We start from the raw sequence: 12,327 nt of genomic DNA, 5'->3' as shown, positions 1-12,327 counted from the left end.
TGACGGCGCACGCGTGCTGCGGCCCACCTACCAGTAACACACAGTCCCTTCTTGTCTCGGTGTTCAGTAGAAAAGGAATTTGTACATTTTATGATTTTAAATTTTTCATTAAAAAATCCATCAGGTGAACAGTACCATGCAGGTGGCAGGGGCTTAATACATGTTTGCACTAGCCATTTTGAGACTCTATCTTCCATGCTACTCTTTGATAAATTTACAGGTTTGCTTTAATTTGCATATTCTGGAATACTAATGAGGTTGAACATTTTTCTGTTAACCATTTGTGCGAAACCATTGGTTTATGAATTGTGTGCTTATATCATTTACACCTGTTTCCCATCTTTTAAAATATGGAAGGCTTTGAGACAGCATTACAATGTTAGCATCACCCTGTTAAAAGTATGACAATTGCTTAGACTTTCTGTTTCCTTTGTCTTCAAATAGCAGTGCAGAGAAATGTCGTGTTCCCTGTATGTTTGATTTGACCACCTTTGCAGTGCTTTCAGTAAAACGATCAGAAAATGCCTCTATCTCTACCTAATGCTCTTTGAAAATGTAATTGTTCTCTTTGAGCAAGTATGGTTGACTGATTCATGGACACTTTGTGAAAGATTGCTTTTGTGCTCTGTGGTTGGTCATTGTTTAGAAAATATGTGTCCAGCGGTAGCAGGGTGGGCAGGAGTGCTGTGGTAGCAATATACAGACATTGTAAGAAAAAGATTCCGTTTCTAGAAAGAAAACTGATGAACACAGTCTCTCTCATGAATAATGTCACAGGATTAATGAAACGGGGCTGTTTGGGCAGGATTTGCTTGATTTTACATTAGCATGTAGAAGTGACTCCAAATATTTTTTTTTCTCCTCAAATAATAATGATTTTCAGCAGAATTAGGAAATTATTCTTATCACGTGAGTTTACATAGGACAAAAGCTCTTCTGCATAATTGTCTTATAAACTGCAAAGCTGTTATCTATTTATCTCCTATAAACAGTTGATTTTTCAAACTGATGGACTGGAGGAGGTGTTCTATTATTAGGTAGCCCTGGAGGAGTTAGTGGTAATTGATAATCCTATTGTGTTTCTGACTGCCTGCATTACTCATGGAGTCCACCCCCAGACTGGGAAGTTATCTAAACACGAGATTTCTTTAGAAAAATTGTCCTTAGGAGGTTAATCCCTCTATATCAGGGTTTCTCAACCTTGGCATTTTTGAAATTTTTGCCTGAGTACACCTTTAAAGTGGAGACCTTTCCTGTGCATTGTGGGACGACGTTTAAAAGCATCCCTCTAAGATGACAGTAGCAACCCTGCTCCCCCACCACATTGCGACCATGTAAAATGTCTCCAGACATTGCCAAACATGGCGAGGAGAGGAGGGGACAAAATCCCCCTGGTCGTCCCCCCCCACCTCAGAACCACTTATATACTTCTAACCATATGACTTGGAAAAAAAAAGATTAAAAAAATTTATTTGTTCTTGAAATTACTCAGATAATCATTCCTTTAAGGACAGTTTGATGTAATTGTGGCTTGGGATTTGCAGAGAGGTTTCACCTCCTTCCAATGCTCTTCACACCCAGTCAATAAAATTAATGAAAAGGAGATAGAAGGGAATATTGAATCTGCTGAGAAGGTGGACATGGCATGTGCTGTTACTGAGGCAGAAATAATAGGGAGTGTTCTGAATGTTAAAAAGTCAGAAGATGTTGATAAAAAGTCATGAAGATGATGATTTTAGTGAAGGCTTCTTTAGCTTTGGAAGTAATTAGTTAGAAACCCAGACATATTATCTTGCAAAGAACGGGCTGCATTTTCACATTCTGCTCTTCAGTTTTTAAGAGCAAGAGACAAATGACATGTAAACAAGTTGTTATCTGCAGTTTGTTTGAAAAAAAAGCAATTTCCAGATATGTCATAGGGGCAATGTGATTTCAGCTTTACTCCTGTCTCTTTTACATCTGTGGTTCTATAAAAATGTTAATTGATGATCATTTAAAGCACTGCATGATAAAGAAATGTCTTTGGAATGATCCACAGAAATGAGATTCTGTATTCATTCAGATGACATATATCAAACCTCTCATGTTCCAGGTTCTGTGTAGGGAATACAGAAACTAATAAAACTTTCTGCTTGAATGTCCCATTAAAATAATTCTAAATGAATGGAAATTTTCTGATTAGGGATACCAGTCACCATCAATCTATTTCCTACTTTTCCAATTGATTCTGTAATTTTAAATGTCTGTCTGCAAAAGCTGCCTAAAAGTATGCATGAGTGTATGTATGTTATATATCATATATATAATTTAATTCTTTTTAAAAGCTGTTTCTGAAACTAGTGAAAAGCTATATTCATTTTCTTTTATGCTTGTTAAAATCTTACTTAAATTATTCTCTTCTTTATTAAATATCCATAAGGGTTGAATAAAACATGGCTATATATTATTAATTCATCTTTTGGTTATACTATGGCTCTAATATTGTTAAGAAGAATTGATGTCACCCTTAAGGCCAGGAGTTTTGCTAATGACTGCAAGATTTAAATCCATTTGGTTGGTGTTGGAATTCAAAAAGCAGGACTTTTATTAAAAGTATGGTCTAGTCTTAAAACTTTTTTTCCTGTTAAAACTGATCAACTTAGATTGTAGGAATGGTGGGGATAAAGGTGAAATCTTTAAGATATTGGATAGACTCAAGTTCTTAAACAAATCATTCAACATTCAGGAAGTTACAAATAAATAGGAAAAAGAAAGAATTCTAGCACTTGAAAATGCATTTTCCTTCATCATGAGTGTACAAACCCGTTCAGAACCATGGCCTCCCTGCTCTTAGGCAGGTGATTCAGAAATAATTTTAGTAGTGTATACCTAAGGAAACACAAGTCTGCCTAGTCTAAGGAATGATGAAAGTTTGTGCCATGGTGGTCAATTTTTAATGTAACCTGAGGCCTTTTATCTATTAAATGTTTCACCATATTCTCTGTGAATCCAACTGACCTGTTGACCACAAGTTCTCAAATGCTTTTTATGGTCCCTGAAAAATTGCTAATGTGATATATGCATGGGCAGAGCTTGTGTTTATTATTTTTATTATATGTTTGTTTGAAAAGATGGAAAGGCCACCACCCTGTGACTATTCAGCTAAATAATCCCAAACCGCTAAGTGAGAGTTACTGCTAGAAAAAGAAGTTATTTCATGTGTAACATTTTTTGTTCAGTTGAGGTTGATTAGAAGAACTATAATGACACAAGAGGTAGTAACGTGTTCGTATATCACAGTTAACCTCTGGTGTTTATTAATGGGCTCTTTGGAGTTTGGAAGCCAACTAGACTTAGATTCAAATCCTGCCCAATCATTGTAATAACTTTGTGACATTAGGTAAGGAATGTTTAACTCTTCTGTAGCCCATTTTCCCTACCCTTAATAAAAAGGAGATAATAGTAGTACCTGTTGCAATGGATTATTTTAAGGGTTATATGAGATCATGGGTCTACATTTCTGGGCAAGTACCTGATATTAAGTGACTGTTCCATAAATGATAGATATTACTTCTATCTTTCTAAAAGTAAGTATTCCAAATTAATTTTAACTGTGAATAACACAATTTGATGATATTGCTACCTGAACAACACAATACCAAAGCAATTAGTCTGGCACTAAAAAAAAAAAACCCTTTGTGATTATAGTTTTGAGCCAGCTTTTAGGTTGATTTCTCAGTTCTCGTTTATCTGTTCTGACCTTGGAAAGCTTTTTACACATACAGATCTATTTCTTCTATGATGTGGACTGGTATGAACCTACAATACAGTGAAATGAAACGCAGTAGGTTCCATAGTCAGATGATTGACACATAATCAGATGAGAGACTATAATAATTTCATTATTGTGAATTATATGACAAGTTTTAATTTGCCTTCTTTTCTGATTTAAAAAACTTTTCAGATCTCTAGTGGAAGAGGAAGACCAGCACATGAAATTGTCCCTTGGAAGCAGCGAAATGGGCCTCTCATCCCATTTGCAGTCTTCCAAGGCAGGAACCACACGCATCTTTACCAGCAATACCCACAGTTCTGTGGTGTTACAGGTAATCTCAGCCAGCCATTTTGCATTACTTACGTACCTTTAAAAACCACCCAGGGTTTTTGTGGTGTGGAATGTTGATAGTGGGAGGGGTTGTGCCTGTGTGTGGACAGGGAGTGTATGGGAACTCTGTGTACTTTCCACTCAGTTTTGCTGTGAACCTAAAACTGCTCTAGCAATGGAATGCTACTCAGTCATAAAAAAAGAAAGGAATAATGCCATTTGCAGCAACATGGATGGACCTAGAGATTATGATACTAAGTGAAGTAAGTCAGACAGAGAAAGACAAATATCATAGGATACCACTTATGTGTAGAGTCTAAAAAAAATGACAGAAATGAACTTATTTACAAAACAGAAACAGGCTCACAGACATAGAAAACAAACTTATGGTTACCAGGGGGAAAGGGGCAGGGAGTGATAAATTGAGAGTTTAGGATTTGCAGATACTAACTACTGTATATAAACTACTATATATAAAATGGATAAAAAACCAAGTCCTACCATTAGCACAGGGAACTATATTCAATATCTTGTAATAACCTGTAAGATAAAGAATATGAAAAAGAATATATTTGTATGTATAATGGAATCATAATGCTGTACCCCAGAAACTAACAGAACGTTGTAAATCAGCTATACTTCAATTTAAAAAAAGGAAAAAAACTGCTCTAAAAAATGAAGTTTATTAATTAAAAAAAAAAGCAAACAGAGGCGAAACCTTGAGGGAGGAAACTGCATACCTTCTTCATGTTAAAAAAAAATCTTGTGACTTCCCTCTTTGTTTTGTTTGTGTAAGGGAGGTCTTGCTATCTTGCCCCTTTCTTACAGAATGTTGTAACTGGCAACACTGACTTTTCATTACATCTCAGCCAATGTAAATATCAAAAAACTAGTCCCCACACTATATTTTCTAGTTCCTCACTTGCAACCTGTTTTACTGTCACCTTTATCATAGTTCTAAAGATCGTATTTATTTGGTGTCTCAACTCACATTGGCAATAGTAGGTGTGGGAGTCGGGGTGAGGACTGCTGGACACAGACGCACTGATAAATGTAAGAAGTGATAACTGACATCAAAGGAGAGGACAGGAAAACAATAGAAAGCCAAAAGAACACAAAAAGCTGCAATGTGGAGCTATTTAACTTAGGGAGAGGCCGTCCAAGTGCTTCTGACTGTTGTGGATACTCCCTGACCTCTGTGGGTGTTGCTGGATTAGAGAACAATATAACACCGGATGCCCATAAATTTCTTCTAGACATAAGTAAATTATATCAGTCTTCTCGGCTTAGTAAGATAAGGAAAGTAAATCCTTCTAAATGTATTTTTAAAAGAAATCTCCCCAGATGAATTTCACGTATATTCGTGCCCAAGCACCATCGTAGGGAAGCGGTATATAGTGCACCGCGTAGTGTAGTAAAGCCTAGGGAGAGAGAGGCCTGTGCTCGCTGTGTGGCCTTGCTGTGTCATGTGATTTCCCTGGGATTTGTTTTTCTTATCTCCATAATGTGGCTCTTGAGTAGGAGACCTCGACATTTTCTTCTTGTTCCCATCTGTGATTCAGGGAGATCTCATTTTTCCAACGCTTCAGTTTCTACCGGGAGCTGAGGGCTACAGTTTGTTGTCCCATGGGTATCCTCCGCAGAAATGTGAGGATCAGGAAGGAAAAGCTTCCCATCCCCTGTTATCTTAGTTCTGCGGAAATGGTTTAATTGTTGGTTTTTTAAGGTTAGGAGAGGAAGAGAATGAGGGGTCAAACAGCTAGGAAAAGCTAACTGAAAGGAAGAGGAAGAGGTTTTTTGTTATATTCAAATACTCCTAAAGAAAAACAGAGGAAGAGGTTTTTTTGTCATGTTCAAGTACTTTCCCTAAAGAAACATAGAGACTCACCGCTCCGCTATACTTCTACTCTGTCCACAACCAGAGCCAGGTGTTAAAGGCAGTGTTTGTGTTCCTACTAATTTTTAAAGTTTACTTGAAACTAAATAATGAAAGCCACTGCAGTGTAGTCAAAGAGATTTAGAACAGCAATTTTTATTGCATCTCAGAATCCTAAGGAGGAGGACTTGTTGAAACTGTGAGCACCAGGCTCCACCCATTCTTTTCTGTATGAAAAATTCTGGGGGTGGGGCCCAGAAGTGTGCACTTTTAACAAGTTCCCAGGTGATGTTGCATGTCCAGGGAACATACTTATAGAGGCACTGTCCTGAAAGGCAGGGTCCTTCTTCCACTGAGAGATGGCCTCTCCGTTCCTCACTATATATCATGTGGAGATTACAAGTTACTGTTACAATGGGGAAACACTGGAAGTAGCTTAAATATCCATCAGTAGGGAAATGGTTACTTAAGTGATGTTGCATTGAGACTGTGTCACATTTCAGTCACTAAAAAGAGTGAACTAGATCTGTGTGTACTGAATGGAAAGAAAAAATTAAATGAAAAGATAATAGGACAAATGTGGCATCTCCACACAATGAAATATTACTCAGCTATATTAACAGATGAAGTACTGATACATGCTAGAACGTGGATGAACCTGGAAAGCATATGCTAAGTGAAAGAAGCCAGTCACAAAGAACACATTTTACATGAGTCCATCCATATGAAATGTCCAGAATAGGGAAATCTGTAGAGACAGAATGTAGACCAGTGATTGCTCAGGGTTGGAGAAGATGAGAGGATATAAGGATGATAGCTAAAGGGTCTGGGGTTTCTTTTTGAGGTGATGAAAATATCCTAAAATTGACTGTGGAGATGGTTGTACATTCTATCTGTGAATATGCTAACAACCACTAAACTGTACACTTTAAATGAGTGAATTGAATGGTATGTTAGTTATACCTCAATAAAGCTGTTTTTGAAAAGTAACAGGGAAATATATATTGCATAATCCCACATATTTGTAGAAGAAATATACAACATGTATACATATATATGAATGTAAACGCATAGCAAAAGGTCTAGAGACATTAGGGAGACTGATGAATGATGGAGATACTTTTGTGTACAAGCTGTATAATCAAAAAATATAATGGAGTAAGAGTTTGGGGTTAACAGAGACACACTACTATATATGAAATAGATAAACAGGATCTACTATGTAGAATAGAGAACTATATTCAATATCTTGTAATAACCTATAATGGAAAAGAATCTGGGAAAGAATATATATATATATATATATATATATATATATATATATATATATATAACTGAATCACTTTGCTGTACACCTGAAACTAACTCAGCATGAGAAATCAACTCTACATCAATTTTAAAATGTAATTACTCTTATATGTGAATGTCATCATTGAAAACAGGTGCCACAAAAGGGGACCCTTAGCTCTGTCACGTTTTAGCTCAGCCTTTATTGGTCTACACTGGTGGTAGGAATGGTAGTTTGAAAGTAACCTGAGTTTGTTTTTTCTTCAACTGATTTTTTATGTTATAATATTTTCTGTGGTGGCCTAGAGCTACCTCTCTATATTGCAATTGAAAAACATTGTATGATCTCTTTATAAGTCTATTTGAAATTATGTCCTCACTGAGTTTTTAAGTATAAGCACTAACAGGGACTGGTTTTTTGGGGGTAGCTAGTCTTAGGTGTGTGGTTGTCAAGGGAACAAGCTAGAGAAGTGTTTAATGTATAAATGTTACCATTGTTGTAGTTAACAATCACCCAAACTCCAGCTTCAAAAGTCATTGAAAGTAGCTGTCAAGGGAACAGTTTTGTGGGGAGAAACTGTTTTAAGAAGCCTCGCTCTGCAGGATACCCCAATGGGAAAGACATGGATTTAAGACAACTTACCAGCTAACATGTGACTTTGGGAAAGTCTTTATCCTCTCTGGGCCAGTTTCTTCCCCTGGATCTGTTCCCCTGACAGCTAATTTCAATTCCTTTTGAAGCTGGAATTTGTGTAACCTAGGCAGAGTTCATGGCTCCTTCTTGTCCTCCCTCTTGGCCCATCAATATCACATATCAGTGAGATCCACAAGATCTAGAATCTAATCTGCTGTTTGTGTATGCCTGTGACCTAGTGCTGGGGCATATGGTAGATGCTTAATAGATATCCATTATTATTATTATTGATTATTAATATTATTATTATCATTGAAAGAGATAATACATATAAAGAGCCTAGCCCAGTACCTGGCACAGAAGAAATACTCAATGCTTTTAACTGCTCTTATTGATATTGTTTATGGAATAAATGCATTTGGATAGCACTTATAAGTTACTTTCATATATACTTGCCTCATTCATACTTGAAACAATTTTGTGAAATAGAAAAGACAATAATTATTATCCTCATTTTATAGATTGGGAAACTGAAGCTCAGGAAGTTTAGAAGGCTTGCCCAAATTCACTTAGCCACGAAGGTACAAAAACTAGGACTTGAACACAGGTTTTCTTTTTTCTTTTTTTTTTTCCTTTATTTATTTTTTCCATTTTAATTTATTATTTTTATTTTTTAGTTGAAGTATGGTCAGTTTACAGTGCGTCAATTTCTGGTGCACAGCATAATGTTTCAGTCATACATATACATACATATATTCCTTTTCATATTCTTTTTCATTATAGGTTACTACAAGGTATTGAATATAATTCCCTGTGCTATACAGAAGAAATTTGTTGTTTATCTGTTTTATATATAGTATTAGTATCAGCAAATCTCAAGCTCCCAATTTATACCTTCCCCTACCTTTCCCTCTGTAGCCATAAGTTTGTTTTCTATGTCTGAATCTGTTTCTGTTTTGTAAATGAGTTCATTTTTGTCTTTTCTTAGATTCCTCATATAAGTGATATCATATGGTATTTTTCTTTCTCTAACTTACTTCACTTAGTATGATCATCTCTAGGTCCCTCCATGTTGCTGCAAATGACATTATTTCATCCTTCTTTATGGCTGAGTAGTATTCCACTGTATATATATACCACATCTTCTTTATCTAGTCCTCTGTTGCTGGACATTTAGGTTGTTTCCATCTCTTGGCTATGGTAAATAGTGCTGCTATGAACATTGGAGTGCATGTGTCTTTTTGAATTTGAGTTCCCTCTGGCTATGTGCCCAGGAGTGGGATTGCAGGATCATATGGGAAGTCAATTTTTTGTCTTTTGGGGAATCTCCATACTGTTTTCCACAATGGCTGCACCAAACTACATTCCCACCAACAGTGTAGGAGGGTTCCCTTTTCTCCACACCCTCTCCAGCATTTGTCATTCGTGGACTTTTGAATGATGGCCATTCTGACTTGTGTGAGGTGATACTTCATTGTAGTATTGATTTGCTTTTCTCTGATAATTAGCAATATTGAGTATTTTTTCATGTGCCTGTTGGCCATTTGTATGTCTTCATTAGAGAATTCCTTGTTTAGGTCCTTTGCCCTTTTTTGGATTCGGCTGTTTGTTTTTTTGTTTATTAAGTTAATGAACTGTTTGTATATTCTGGAAATTAAGCCCTTGTCAGTCACATCATTTGCAAATATTTTCTCCCATTCCATAGATTGTCTTTTTGTTTTGTTTATGGTTTCCTTTGCTGTGCAAAAGCTTCTAAGTTTAATTAGGTCCCATTTGTTAATTTTTGCTTTTATTTATATTGCCTGGGTAGACTGCCCTAGGAGAACATTGCTAAGATTTATGTCAGAGAAAGTTTTGCCTGTGTTCTCTTCTAGGAGATTTATGGTGTCTTGTCTTATGTTTAAGTCTTTAATCCATTTTGAGTTTATTTTTGTGTATGGTGTGAGGAAATGTTCTAACTTCATTGATTTATATGTGGCTGTCCAGCTTTCTCAACCCTATTTGCTGAAGAGACTATCTTTTCTCCATTGTATATTCTTGTCTCCTTTGTTGAAGATTAATTTACTGTAAGTGTGTAGGTTTATTTCTAGGCTCTCTATTCTGTTTCATTGGTCCATATGTCTGTTTTTGTGCCAATACTCTGCTGTTTTCATTACTGTAGCTCTGTAATATTCTCTGAAGTCTGGGAGATTTATTCCCCCAGCTTCGTTCTTTTTCTTCAGTATTGCTTTGGCAATTCTGGGTCTTTTGTGATTCCATATAAAGTTTAGGATTATTTGTTCTAGTTCTGGAGCACAGGTGTTCTAACTGTAAATTTGTATTTATATTTTTTCTCATCTTGCTCTAAACTGTATTCTCTTTTTAAATATGATGTCTTTAAATATTTAGCTTTCACTGAATATAAGTATAAAAACATGGATTAAAGGAGAAAAGATAATTTGGCATGAATGATACAGTAAAGATTTTATTCTTAATAGAAATCACAGAATTACACAGAATATCTTCATGCCTGCCTGCCCTTCTTCCCCTCCCCTGTCAAAACGGGGTTGAGTGGATGGACCAGAGAGAAAAAAACATTAACTGCCATTTGGAAACATCCCTGTGAGGACAAGGAAGCCATAACTAGAGTAGCGTGTTTCAGCTGGTGGTAGTGTATATTAATTGTAGACTAGAAATCATTTCTTGATTGTTGACTATGCTTACTGAAGCCTATAAAACTTATAAATGCCTCCCTGCTCCAGAAGTCTATCCTCCTAATTGACATTTTCTCACATTAAGTCTGGTACCTATCAGACTGTTCTTCTGTATTTTCCTCCATTTTATCAATTTATTTTCTCTGCCCAATTTTAGTTGTAAAGTCATGAAAGATTTAATTTTATTGTCTTAAGTTATTATCTTTGTAATGGAATGCTAACAAAATAGGTAATCTCAAGCCTATACAAATTAACTTGTGTTGCTTTCCAGTGGGCTGACTTCACGAAATGCTTATCCTAAGGTAGGCGTTTGGGTTGCTGATCATGTCATGTTGATGAACTGTACCCTATTTTAAGATTTTATGATTGTAAGATTAACAACTTTTAAAATATATTAGTAACATAAGAAAGAGAGGCATAATGATTTTAGAATATGTTATATTTTATAAAAGAGCTTAAATAATCCAGATTGTTGAACTATTTATTTATTTCAGTTTCCTGAATGTCAGTTAGAATATAGAGAAATGAGCATATAATTTTTTTTGAGGATAGTTCTTCAGATACTCAGGTTAGTGTACAATAGGTTATTCTAATACTTCCAATTACTCTGCTCTCTCAAATGAGGTGTTTTGTTTACTTATTTGATTGGTTGGTTATTTAGCCTGTTTTGAAGTGAAAGAGAGGACCAGCACATACCACTTGCAAGTCAAATATGCTATAATACATAATTTCAATTTCTGATTGTTTGCTGCTAGTATATAGAAATAGTTTGTTACTGATTATTGATCTTTTATCTTGAAACCTTGATAAACTGACTTATTAGTTCTAGGAACTTTTTTGTCCATTCTGTAGGATTTTCTACATAAACAATCATTTTGCCAATAAATATAGTTTTATTTCTTCCTTTCCAGTCTGATGACCTTTTATTTGTTTTTCTTACCTTATTGAACTGGATAGAAACTTCAGAAAAATGTTGAATAGAAGTGATTAGAGTGTACATTCTTGCTTTGTCCTAATACCAGGGGGGAATGCATTCATTCTTTCTCCTTTGAGTAAAATGTTAGCTATAGGTTTGAGGAAGTTCCTTTGTGTTCCTAGTTTGCTGAGAGTTTTGGTTTTTTTTTTTAATCAGAAATGGATGTTGGATTTTGTCAAATGCTTTTTTGCACCTATTGAGATGGCCTTATTTTTCTTTTTTAGTCTGTTAATAATCTGAATTGATTGTTGTTTTGAATGCTAAAACAACTATGCATTGTGGGAAAAACCCACTTGGTCATGATGTATTATCCTTTTTGTATATTATTAAATTTGATTTGCTAAAATTTTAGGGATTTTTGCATCTGTGATCATTGAGGGATTTTGGTCTTAGTTTTCTTTGATTATCTTTGTCTGGTTTTGGTAGGATAATGATGGCTTTGTAGAATGAGTTGGGACGTGTTCCTTCCTCTTAATTTTCTGGATGTGTTTTTGTAGAATTGGTGTTATTTCTTCCTTAAATGTAGGGTAGAATTCAAGAGTGAAAATTCAGTTTCATTTTAGCTTATTTCTTCTAGAGTAATCATTAGCAGCTTGTGTCTTTCAAGGAATGTGTCTATTTCAACTGAGTTGTCAAATTATGGGCATATAGTTGTTCGTATTTCCTTATTATCCTTTTACTATTTATAGAGTCTCTACTGATATCACCTCTCTCAATCCTGGTATTGATAATTTGCATTTTCTCTCTTTTTCTTCTAATCAGTCTCGTTAGAGTTTT

The 12,327-nt window shown here is 35.5% G+C and overlaps 1 protein-coding gene across 6 annotated transcripts in view; it reads left to right on the top strand.

Annotated features, from left to right (window-relative positions):
* Positions 1-12,327, top strand: part of KLHL13 (kelch like family member 13) — a 159,928-nt gene that overhangs the window by 120,328 nt on the left and 27,273 nt on the right. For all 6 annotated transcript variants that reach the window (XM_072955699.1, XM_072955701.1, XM_072955700.1 and 3 more), the window contains one exon: positions 3,944-4,085. In XM_072955699.1, coding sequence (XP_072811800.1) covers positions 3,944-4,085 — 142 coding nt within the window. The remainder of the gene's footprint in view (positions 1-3,943; positions 4,086-12,327) is intronic.

This window comes from Vicugna pacos, chromosome X (genome assembly GCF_048564905.1).
Source record: "Vicugna pacos chromosome X, VicPac4, whole genome shotgun sequence".
Taxonomy (NCBI): Eukaryota; Metazoa; Chordata; class Mammalia; order Artiodactyla; family Camelidae; genus Vicugna; species Vicugna pacos.
The sequence above is the reverse complement of the archived record's forward strand: the minus strand, read 5'-3'. Positions and strand labels throughout refer to the sequence as shown.